This window comes from Patagioenas fasciata, chromosome 2 (assembly GCF_037038585.1).
Source record: "Patagioenas fasciata isolate bPatFas1 chromosome 2, bPatFas1.hap1, whole genome shotgun sequence".
Taxonomy (NCBI): Eukaryota; Metazoa; Chordata; class Aves; order Columbiformes; family Columbidae; genus Patagioenas; species Patagioenas fasciata.
In genome coordinates, this window is record NC_092521.1 from 125998828 (window position 1) to 126011615 (window position 12788).

The following is a 12788-nucleotide window of genomic DNA, read 5'->3' on the forward strand; positions in this document are numbered from 1 at the left end:
GCCAGCAAGATTGGGCATCTGCTCATGCTGCTGGCTAAAGGGCAGGATGGAGACCGGGAGAAGGAGTCATTAGCAAAGCAGGATACATGCAAAGGCCACTGGACACACTGGGCATGACATTCAGGCCTCCGGTGGGAAGGAATGCACCTGAACCATTTTAGGACAGGATTCATTTTTGGGAGAGCCCTCTCCCTATTCTGGGTGCTCCAGAGATGAAAGACAAACTTCAGTTTGTGTTATTTTATTTGCTCCAATAAACATTTGATTTATATAAAACAAAACAAAACAGAAAAAAACAAAAAAAAACAAATCACATCCCCCCCCCCCCCAAAAAAAAAAAAAAAAAAAAGCCAAACAAACCCAAACCGGTTTACAAAGCAAGTTAAGTGCTTGAAAAATTTGATATACAAGAGTATATATTGTTCACATCCCTAGTTCATACATGATGTATGGGGGAAATATTCCTTAAAAGTACAAAAATTTTCCTTTACATGTAGTAGTAAAAAACAAACCAAACAAAACACCACAAAACAATTTAAAAAAGAAAAACAAACAAACAAACAACAAAACATAAAAATGTCAGTATTGTCAGGAACTACAGGATGTCATTCTTTGAGCTTCAGCGTGGATGGCAGAGAAACAGGCTGCCACATCCCTCTGTCCCCTCTCCGAGCAGCCCGCCACTGGCCCTGCTCCACCGGCTGGCTGCCCTACTTCGTTACAAAAAACACGTCCCCTTCCTCCCCCCCCTTATAAAATTCGACATTGTATCCTCTGAATTCGACTGTAGTTTTTGAGATTTCGCCCCACTCTGTTTAAATATTTCTGAGTAGTTTGGTTAAAATTAAACAAAAAAAAAAGGCAGATACAAAAGTAAATCTTAACTCCTATTTGAATAAGCATGATTCCTATTCACTTACACGGCAAAGTCTTCTAGAGAAATATCAATGTTTATCTGTCAAAGGTGTTTAATAAATGGCACCAGATACATCTGTAGAGGACTCGTTTTTGCTGGCTGAATTTCCAATTTGTAAGGCCTGCTTACATGCTGTAGGGAAGAACGAAGTGGAAAAATCACTGCAAAACTCCTGAAGACAAAATTGTTAGCCCTTAATAAAACACACTGCTGTCATTTCTATAGGCCAAACGTGAATGTCAACTGTCCTAAACATTTTGGAGAACTGAAAGAATGTAAGCAATGTCTGATGCATCCTTGTGGAATAAATCATCTCCCCTGGGTTTTGGGTTTTTCTGTTAATTGCTGACTTGCGGAGGGCAGCCCTATATGCAAGCAGTGCTGAGGGTAGCATAAGCCATCAAGCTAATGCTACGGAACTTTTCCTCACCTCCAGGGTCCTTTCACAAAAATAAAGGCACTGGCTGTTGTCTCTTTACTTTTCTCCTAGAAAGTGTGAAACAGAGTCGGACTGTGGCATGACAAGCAATTAGACATGCTGTACAGGGGAAAAAAAATGTTTGGTTTTGCAGCAACACGATCAAGGTAAAAGGAAGGAAAAAAACATAGTACTGCCTGCACTCAGAATGCACAGCAAATACAAAACATCTGCTTGGATTACTGCTGGCCCCATCTTGTTTGGTGCGGTTTGGGAGTGGGGATGGCAGGAGGGGAAACTCACCCTGCTGATATTTTGCAACCTGCTTGCAAGCAGCGTGACTTCAAAGCAATAAACATATAACATTAATGACCTCTGTATGGAAATGTGTGGGAGGGACCAAACCTCCTCACGTCCCTGTTCCAGGACACTACAAAGACACTGGAGTTAAGATGAGAGGGCAAAGGCATCCCTGAACCTTCCAAAACGTGCTGCAGAAAGGAATGCGTTGGTATAACTGCAAAGCCAAATCGGCCTGTCTGCTGTGACACTGCTCCTGCAAATGGGAACGGCAGGGCCACAGCCGGGTGTTCACAGCACATGCTTTGAAAACCATCTTCTTATTGCATATTATTCCTATCTTTTTGGCAGAGCGCTTAGTGCACAGTTGCTGGTGTCGTGCCATGCCAGTCTCTCCAGGCTCCTTCCCTAAGGGGGAGGCATCTCTAATGCACTGGTAATTTTTTTGTTAACCTCTTTTTTCATAGCATGGCTGTTTATAGATATATAGATAGATACATATATATATATATATACACATACACACACATTTTACATATATATGTATATATATATAAAAATAGCAATTTCATAGTTATATACAGGCATTAATAAAGTGCATAATGTTATTGGCTATTTTCAAATCTCATTTCCTGAGGAAGTGCTAACATACATAGCTCCTCCTACGACATGATGCTGGCAGCCACTGCTAGGGTATGACACCTACTCCCCAGCTTTTAATTCCCACAAATACATCTCTCTGTCCGGAGCCAGAGCCTTAAAGGGAGTAGTGACACCCTCAGTCCCTCAGGAAGCAAGTTGAAACTTCTTCCTTTGCCAAGGTGAACGCCTTTAAGGAGCAACTTCCCTCCATTTTGGAGCTCTCGGGTGTGTGCTACTTGGCAGGGGTCACAGACCCGTCTTCGGGGATCTTCTCCTCCGAACAGCTTCTTCCCGACAGCTTGTCATGGTGCTTGAGCTCGCTGAAGCGCTCCGCAACGCACTGCGCCGTGAGCCGGGCCTCGGGGTCGTGGTCCCAGCACTCAATAAGGGTTTCACAGACCATCTGAATGCCCTGCAGAGAGCAGAGAGAGAGAAGTTGTGATGGGGCCGGTCGCCGCTAAAGCCCCTGTGTGACAATTGCTTTAGTGCCCTCTGAAGTTCTGGGGGTTACTCACCCGCATCCTGGAGGTGCTTTACGGGTTCTGCTGCTACTGTCACGGGGGCACGCTTTTCTTTTTTTTTAAAGAAACTCTACTTTCAGTACTTTAGTTAGCACTGTATTTTCTGGACATCATATATTCTGATACTTTATAACAAGAAAAACTACGCTTGGGCTAGTGCTATAGAATCAAGTAGGGTTTTTTTTTCAATAAGTATGATCAGAATTCTTGGATAACATGACTTTTTGCTCAACGTGTGCCTTTGCATGCCTGAATTCTGTTCGGGTTTTTTGAACAAAATTCTGATTGCCAGCAATATCAGGCCCTACATTAGCTCTTTATGAATTCCTTGCAGACTAACTAAATCTATGTGCAAATATGGGCCACAGTCCCACAAACACTTAAACACATGTCACTCACAGATGTAACTATTTAACCTTCATTTCAATGCTGATGCACATGTTTACAGGAGCAAAAAACAGTTGCATCTCTGTAATGCATTTTATAAACATGAGGTACTTGCCTCGAGATTGTGTGCTTTGCTTTATGGCACTAAAAGCCTATTAAGTAGGATTTATCTTAAACTTCTTATTTAAAAAAATAACATTTCACAACACTGCATTAATTGCGTAATTTACCTAATTGGTGATGTTGACTGATGTCAATGTTAATAGCAGAATGTTATTGTCTGTATACAAATGACATTAGTTTTCTGCTGGCATTGAAATTACAAGCAGTAAATTAAATTAAATATTAAACATTAACTTGAAATCAATAGTGCAACAAATCTCATTAAGGGGAGGGGGAATTGTAATATGTAAAACCATTCCAGAATTTTATCATGATGAATAATGAGTTCATTACAAAAACAGGACTGCAGAGGAAGGAAATGAATATGGAAAAGCCATTACAGTGAGACCAACTTCTACAGAGTTCAAAGCAGATCCTCAGCTGTTGCAAACTGTCACAGCCTCGCAGAAGCTGATGTATCACTGCATTTTAGATAGCGCAATGTGAAATGCTGTAGGGATTCAGATGAAGGGAATTAAATCCACCTTCATTAAATGTCCTGTGAGTGTGTTATCAGGCATTCATTTCCTGCCTTAGACTCTTAGCTGAATGCTGCTGGAGGCAGCTGTGCCCACCTTGGTGATGCAGGAGAGCAGACTCATGGTCCTCCCAGTCGGTTCGGTGCCCTGTACTGCGGGCAGACTGAGGTCTGGGTTTTATGTAGGGAAGAAAACTCCTAAGTCAAATGCAGGACGTCCAGGTCCAAACCTGCGATCGTTTTACTTGCTATCTAAACCCAGAGGTGATGAAATTCAAGGTGCATCTCACAATTCTACCCCAGTACCTCAAGCTGCAGCCCACCACACACTTGAGCAGCTGGGGACTGCCCCTTGCCTGAGCGCCATGCAGAGCACGAGCCCACCCTTGGGCACCTCTGGGCACCCCTACGCTTGCTGCTGTACCTGGCTGTGCGTGAAACGAGCTCCTGGACACTTGTCTCCAAGGCACAACCCATTTCTATTGCCAAGTAAGGCTGTGCCCTGCCACAGACAAGTCTCTGGGCCACCTAACTCTGCCCCAAGTGCCAATGACTTTTGCTCTATAGGGGCTTTTGTCACCTTCTATGACAAATACATCATCTGACTCTTCCCAAATGCAGAACAGAAATATTCGCTGACCATGTCTGCCTCTGTATCAGCATAAGCAATATCTTTCTTTCATATCCAGCAACAGATTGGTACTAAGTTAGATTTCCTTTTGCTCTTGAGAAAACTGATTATCCTTAAGTTTGCTGACCACAGATCTTCCTGTTGTTCTTCTGTTTCCCTAATCAGTTCTCTACCCTTCTTTAATTTTTTTCACACGAGACCATGTCTTTTGAATATTTTGAGAAATGTTCCTCATTTTAAGCATTTTCTACTATTTAATTTTTAGCTCCCAAATGATATAGCTCAGGATTCTTTTCTGCTCTGTTAATTGGGCTCTTCTAAAGTACTGCATATTTATCACCAGTTTGGACCTCATTTTGGCTTTGTGGAAAACAAACGACTGCAGTGCAACTACCAGCTCATCCACAATTTTTATAAAATTTCTGCAACCTTATAGTTCTTTTCCATAAAGATAAGCATTAGTATAATCTCTCCTTCCCAGCTCAACTTGTCATTTAGAAGATGGTTGTATCTGTGGCTCCTAGAAAATATCAAGGGCTTTTTAGTACATGTAACATCAGATACCCAGGTGTCCCTCAAAATACAGCTCTCCTCCCCAGCCAAAGCACCCTCCTCCGTAACTCGACTCATTGCAGACGACTATAAAAGGAGCAAGTCCATGTGGTCCAGGAAGGGGCTGCACTCTGCCATAGTCATCAGGTGGCAGATGCATTGTTCTTGGTTGGAAAGGTGATTGATTTTGGCCATTCGCTTGGCCTTTCATAAGTAGGTGTTAGGCTGTGATTTTAACATCTCAACTGGAATGAGAAAGGGAGTGTTACATTGCTCCTGACGGAAATACTAGCTGATCTTGGTTGCCTGGGCTTTTATAAACATTCATGCTGCCTTCCTTTTGTCTGTAAAGACCACTCAACATATTTCACCGACAAGTGGAATGACCAAGTCTTACTCCTCCCTCTGAGGCGCTTCTCATTTTATCTCTTCTGATAAAACTGCTCAGAGCAAAGGTGAAGAAATGTGTGCCTTTGGCTTCTTTCCATGCGGTTTCATCCACTGAGAAATCAGGTTGCAACTATCACCTAGGAAGTGCAACCATGGTGTTCGTGAATGGGGAAAGCTGACAGCGTGCTTCACAACATGCAAGGGAAATGTACTGCTAATGCGCAACCTGAATAAAACCAGACTGGCTTGCTGAAGACTCATTTCCTATTTTCTTAGACCTGTCAACAGCTGGGACGCAACTATGACTGCTCTCCATGATTAAGAACTGAGATTTTTTTTTTCTCTGCTAAAGGGGCCCATGTGCAACGTAGTTCTCTGGGACCTTTCAGAGCCTGCACGCAGTGTGCTTCAAGGCCCTAATTATTATGTGGCTGGCTGGATGACTGTCAGGTCTCAGTTTTCCATTTTTGTTTTGATCACTTTTAGATTATGCTGGTGGGCAGCAGAAATGCCAGGGCTTTGGGGCAGGCAGAGCACTGTGGTGTCTGAACCATGGCAACACTGGTGTCATTGTGAGCTCTAATCTGTGCAAAAGAGAGGTTCAGCCTCTTGGGCAGGACACAGAGTTAAAGCTCAGGCTTCGGACAGCAGCTAAATGTGTAGTGCAGCTCCCAGCTGCTCAGATGTATTCTTACCTGATGGTTAAGCCAGGAGCTGGGGATCTCAGGTCGCCCTCTGTCTCTGAGGACATTGTCCTTCATGCTTTCCACGCAGGGGTGTTCTCGCACTTTAGACCCGAATGGAGGCTCGTACTCTTTCACTTCTGCCAAGAGAATAAGCAAACACAAGGGTATTCAGCTGGGCTGCACTGGTGCCAAGTGCAAAGGGAGCTGGCTGTTCTCTGGAGGAGTAGGAGCTACTGATTAGCTGCTCAGTGCCACCGTTCTGCTTGAACAGCTCCAAACAAAGCAAAGCCAGTTGGCATTTTCAAAACTGTTTCAAATGTGTTTCTCCCACATGGCCCCTCTCCCCTTTTCTTTCCTAGACAACTGAACAATTTTCATTTAAACCCTTTAGTACATAATCATATTAGCAACAGTCAGAGCAGCAGGGTAACCTGTAATGGTCTGTGAGCCTTCCGATCTGTGTTGAGGCAAAATACATAGGAGCTTCAAGCTAACTTTTGCTTGAGCCAGGCTCGCAAGAAGTTGCCCCCCGCTTAGGTGCCCTGGAGCTCACACACACTTACCAGGTGAAATATAAAGTGAAATCTATTTCAGTCATGATAAATGTTAATGTGCCAGATTGCTAGGAGGAAACGGTGGCTTGAGAAGGACAAAGATAGAGTAAGGAGCAGTGCTGGAAGCTGTCATGCTGCCCTTGTTCACTACTGACCTGCATTCCTTTGTAGAAAGTAGCAGTCTGCTCCTATTTTAGGTCTCTTTCCCAAAATGGGTCAGTTTTGGCCCATGATGTAAGGGGCACATCTTCCTGAAGGGGCTGCTGCCATCCTAGTTTTTGTTTCCATGTTGCATGTGTTCTTTGCTTTTCTTTGGAGTGAGAAAGGAAGAAGTAGACATATGGGATCTTTGGAGAAAACTCAAGAAATCTCTGAGAGCGGAAATATTATAGTAGATGCTGACACAGTGTAGAAAATGCTGTGGTTTCTTTGGGAACAGATGGAGACTTTACTCACAGGCCTAATGACTTGCTAGGATTAGATAAAGATTTATGAAGCTGGCCTGTTCTGCTGCCTCTTATTTCTTTCAAGGAATTAATCGAGGGCAAGAAAAACTGAAGTGTAATCTGCAAGGCAGTCTGCAGAATGTATGTGAGTGCCCAGAGAATGTGTGAAGAGAGATGAATTAGACAGGAGACACAGCACTGTTGCGCAATGTTACACTCAAAATTCAAATGCAGTGTCCAGTGCTGCTCACTCCTCTCAAGGGGCATTTTATAGTAAAAAGAAGCCCTGAGAAGGGTGATAACAATGATTAAAGGCCTATAAAAAAATGGGAAGAACCTCTAAAGCTTGGCTTTGTTTACTTTGAAGAGAAAAGTAAGGGCTTATATGACAAAATATTGAAAATAACTAATATCACAGTATGTTTGGGATCGGAAGAGACCTCAAAAGATCATCTAGTCCAATCCCCCTGCCGGAGCAGGAACGCCTAGGTGAGGTCGCACAGGAACATGTCCAGGTGGGTTTTGAATGTCTCCAGAGTAGGAGACTCCACAACCCCCCTGGGCAGCCTGTTCCAGTGCTCTGTCACCCTCACTGAGAAGAAGTTTTTTCTCAAATTTGAGTGGAACCTCTTGTGTTCCAGCTTGATCCCATTACCCCTTGTCCTATCATTGTTTGCCACTGAGAAGAGCCTGGCTCCATCCTTGTGGCACTCACCCTTTATGTATTTATAAACATTAATAAGGTCACCCCTCAGTCTCCTCTTCTCCAAACTGAAGAGACCCAGCTCCCTCAGCCTTTCTTCATAAGGGAGGTGCTCCACTCCCTTCATCATCTTTGTTGCCCTATGCTGGACTCTCTCCAGCAGTTCCCAGTTTGCAACCCACCTCACTACTCTGTTGTCTAGACCACACCTACTCAACTTAGCTGTGAGGATGCTGTGGGAGACTGTGTGTCAAAGGCTTTACTGAAGTCAAGGTAGACCACATCCACTGCTCTGGTCAAGATAACACAGGTCAGATTCTTCTGTCATGTCTCATGATAAAAACAAAGTATTAATAGTATTGAACATAACTAAAAGGTGGAGTTTTCTCCCAAACCTTAGAATCAAGCTGTAGATCTCACTTCTATGTGATAGCCACAAGATGAAGACTTTATCAGGCTACAGAAAAAGAACTTCTAATGCTTAAGAAGAATAGCCAAATTATGATAAGAAACATTTTGGAAGAGATATTAAAACTTGTGCTTCAAATGTTCAGCATTTAGAGATCCAGCTGAAAACAACTGTGTGTGCAGCGCAACAGATCACCCCACAGATGCCTCCTGCACAGCTCTCCTTCTTTCTCCTGAACCATCTGGTGTTGGCCACTGTCCACACAATGCTCTGGAGAGTGGCTGTAGTCCCAAAACACAACTCCTATCTCATCATATGTAAATCACTTTCTTTAAGACTCAAGGGCCAAAGTCTGTTTTTGCTTGCTTTCCTCTACAAGAAGGCATACCAGTTAATAATACTGCATTAATCTGAGTTAAAGATTACTCAGCCAAAGTAAATTTACAAGACTTTATCCCTAGAAGTTAATTGGGAATTTGTCATCTTGCTGGTCAGACCTGGATTACTACACAGCAGATGCACAATGATAACAAAGCAGATACCTATAATTTCAAAGCTAACCAAAATATTAAAGTTTGCTGGGAAGATTTAAATAGCATGACCTAGATGGCCATTTCCTACACCATCTCCATTAGTCATGGTTTGATTGTGGTAGTGGTCATGGACACCAGCCAATGCTCTGAGATGATCTTGCAATATGAGGAGTCAGAGGAGTTGGCATGCCCAACAGAGGGAAGCTGGTGCTGCGCTGCTGACTTGCTCCCTCTCTCAGAGCTTAATTCGAAGGCCATTCAGCTGCATGAGATGGTTCAAGTGGGAGAAGGGAAGGCAGCCATCCCATGGAATTGGTAGGTTTGTATTATAGTACATCTTTCCCTATTTGAGGAAGTCTGTGCTATAAGCATTCTTCTTCCAAATATAAAGATTGGTTTTTTTCTTTCTCCTTTTTTTTTTTTTTTTTTTTTTAGTAAAGAAAGAGAAATTGAGGCCAGATGCCAATTCACTGCAATGACTTTATAGTAATACAATCATGCCTTCCCTCAGTTTGAAAAGCATGCAGCATCTTCTTGCTATTTATTATCTTGCTTCTCTTTCCCTTCAAAAAGAAAAGCCCATTGAATCCTCTTGCAGTAAATCATCCTCATGCTGTGAAATCTCAGGTGTTAGACACATTTTGCAGTAATAGCTGGGGTTATTCATGGATCATGTTGACGTGCTACAGTAGATATAACAGATGTCAATTTGAGGTAGGTTAAGATGTTTGTGCCTAGCTGCTTGTGCATGGCTGTATACAGGTGCTGAATCTATTTTTTTATGCCTTACATGTTTCTTTTGATTGTTTTTAGACCAGTCAGGCACTAAAAAAGACAACTGGCTGAAGTACTATAAATACCTCAGGTACCATGAACTACAGCACCTTTAGTGTTCAGTAATGGCAGAGTTCCTTCAACTTTTATCTCCAGCATTTAATCTTTATGGTTATGAGCTACCTTGCACTAATAATCACTGTACCTCTGGTTTCCTTTGACACTGGCCAGGCCATAACTCTCAGAAAGGCTGAGTTTTGGAGTTTTAGTCCCAAACAGAGAGATTACTGAAAATCTATTTGTGGTGCCTGATGAATGCTTTGCAAAATTTGGCTGTAGGTTCCTCATGAAAAATACGCCTTGCTCATGTGATCTTTTTTTACTGTAAGCTCTTTGCAGTGAGATTCTCTTCCTTTGGGCCAGAACAGCATACCCACAAACCCTGTCAACACTCCCTCATGTGATCTGCCTTACTCATTTCTGTGGGACAACTTCTCATGCTGGAAGATGAAGGTTCATTTGTAGAATCAAAGCAGGAGTGAGGTGAAAGGTGACACACCTGTGTGTCTGTGTGAAGATTGTGTCTTTCTTCCAGCTAGGGGAATTTGGGTAGTGGATCTACCTATTAGCTGTTGTACAAAGGGATAATAATGCATAAAGCAAAAGCTCAAAAGCCATTTCATGGCCAAGTTTAAGAAGCTGTCAAATGCTTACTTCACATTTTCCATAGGTTTCCCCATTCCATGCCACGAAGGGCAAGGGTATGTTGGGCTGGGTGAACGCACTGTGCAGTTTCCCTTTCACAGACATGTTTTAAGTGACTTCACATCTGATAATCAAAGACACAGTCACCCTTCCAAACGATTATGAGTGCATGAGCTCTGCCATCAGTGTATGGGCTGCTTAATCACTGTGTGCTGGGTCCAGAGATGGGAAAGTAGACGAATGCAGAGCACATCCGTGCCTGACATGGGACATAATGCAGCAACCTTACCTCCTGCGCTCTGGGCTTGCAGAAGGACAGCACTTGCTGCCTTACGTGTAGCACTGTGGTGACACTTAGAGAATTTCTATGATGTGAGTTACTGTCACAGGGTGACACGGCACTGTGTGGATATACTAGCTCAGGGTTACCTGCTCCCACGAGCCAGCCCAGTGCAGGTGTTCCCTAATGGGGCTTCGCTCCACAGAAGGAGAGGTTTAAATCAGGTCTCAGATGCAGCCACCTCAGGGCCCACCGTGCAGGCACAGCCCTGTTGTACAGGCTACCAAAATGCTCCCTGCCACCAGAAACTGTCACCTTGCCACGTCAATGTGACGAAAGCTGAGCATTTCGCAAGGTACAGGACACACAAATATTTAGTTACCAAACTGTGTCTCTTGGTTGACTCCTTCCAGGCAAGCATAAGATTAATCAGTGATTTTATTCATATTAAACACGGCTCTGGTATAAAGCAAGGCTGTCATTTCAAACAAAGCCCTGCTGCTCTGCTGCAGCCAGCCACCACTCTGGGCAGGGCAATACTGCCTGAGCAACATCGCCGTTTTCTGAGGGGTTTCTCTTCTCCCTCTTCACCAGCTCCATGCATTCAGAAGTTCCCTTTCCTCTCGTTCTCTCCTGTCACCCCCAACAGTCTCCAGCCCGTAGCTGCTCCGATGGAAAACAGATGGTTTTCTTTTCTTTCTAGAAGGCTGTCAGAGAAATTACACTTGCCTCGGTCGCCAAAGCTGTGTCGCTCTGAAAGTAAGTGCTTGAGATGAAAATTATATTTCTTGCAACATGCAGCATCTGGTGCACAGCTGTTGCACTGAATGAAATACCAAGTTAACGGCAGCATGGAGCAGTTGAAGTTCTCCCCAAAGTAGTATTGCTGAGTTTCTAAATATGCCTCTTAAATTATACTCTGGTGAAAAATCAGTCAAACTCGATCTTTGCCTCTGTCTCCCTTTCCCTGGTGTCCCATTTCTGCTTCTCCACATTTAGCACAACAAAGTAACAATGAACAGCATGGCCTTGCTCGAAAGCCAGTCCCCACCTGCTTATTTACTACAGCAGCTTCACAGTATGGATTATGCTGCTGGGTATTTTTGTTTAAGCGTCTGCTGAGTGAAAAGGCCTGGCATAGCATGGAGACTGTGTTGGACAAAGATGCAGTACTGAAAGGACCTGCCTCCATTGCCTCCCGCACTCACTGAACACCTGCAGGCTGACAAATGAATCCTGAGAGTTCTCTTTATGAAAGAAATGTCACTGTACCTTCATGTGGCTGCATGGCAATTAGCCCCCCCGCAATGCTTCCCTCCCTTAATAAAGTTACTTAAGCCGCTGCCTCAGCTTAGACTGCCACTCCTGCCCTTGAAAATGCCACTGGTTTCTCTAGTGACACAGAGCCGATGCTGCAAACATGGTGCCTACATCTTTTAGGCTCCTTTGGAAAGGCTGGCTGTGATCACGTCAGCCAACTCCAGCTTATACAGGAGGTCATTTCTCCCAGTGCTGAACAGTTTAGGAAGAAAAGAGGGGCTTGCGTGAGCAAAGGCAGCTCCTCCGGAAGGCTGCGAAGAGAGGAGGGAGTCTCACGAGTGACAGATGGAGAGAGAAAGCAGAGGGGTAGCCGTAGGCATGAATCACTGCTAGGGTATTTCACCAGCTGGTTGCAAAGCAACGACAGGAAAATCTAAGCAGCAAATGAGAGAAACTGTGCAATGCTACTACAGCTCAGTACCAGTGACAAGTGGAGGGAGCTACATCCTGGGAGTTGTAGTTGACTGCTCTTGATGAAGGCACGAAGCCCAAGTTCCAGCCCCACAGATCTGCCCAGGTACTCCTGTGGTTTTGCTGAGGATTTCAGTCACTGGAAAAATGACTGAAATAGAGGAACAAAATTCAAGAATTGTGTTCTGGAGTTGAGGATGACTGAGGGATGAAATGAACAGGGAAAATCATGATGTGAGTGGGGTTAAGCTCCACGTTGAAAGCAAAGGGATAGCAGGCCAGAGTAACTTTCTTTTTCCTGAAATGATTTCAGCTATTCTTCTCAAGGTTATAACAGGTCAGTCTCTTCCAGCTAAACAAGCTGGTGATTTTCCTTCCTTATGAAACTCGTTTTATATCCTCTTTTAGGCAGTTGCCTTCTGAGAACAGAAGCAATAAGATTCGCTCTTGCCACAATCTCCATTTCACTGTACTCAGCAAATATGAACAGGAAGGGACTTGGGCATCAGCAAAGATAAAAGATTCCACAGTGAACAGTTCATATTTATATTAATAAGGTGAGTTCCTAAA

General features: G+C 43.7%; 1 protein-coding gene across 1 annotated transcript in view; it reads right to left on the reverse strand.

Annotated features, from left to right (window-relative positions):
• Positions 1–225: 225 nt before the first annotated feature.
• The window catches only part of TGFBR2 (transforming growth factor beta receptor 2), a 60278-nt gene continuing 47715 nt past the window's right edge, over positions 226–12788 (reverse strand). The window contains exons 6-7 of the mRNA XM_065831079.2: positions 6093–6220; positions 226–2688 (exon numbers count right to left, since the gene is read on the reverse strand). Coding sequence (XP_065687151.1) covers positions 2509–2688; positions 6093–6220 — 308 coding nt within the window. The 3' untranslated portion in view covers positions 226–2508. The remainder of the gene's footprint in view (positions 2689–6092; positions 6221–12788) is intronic.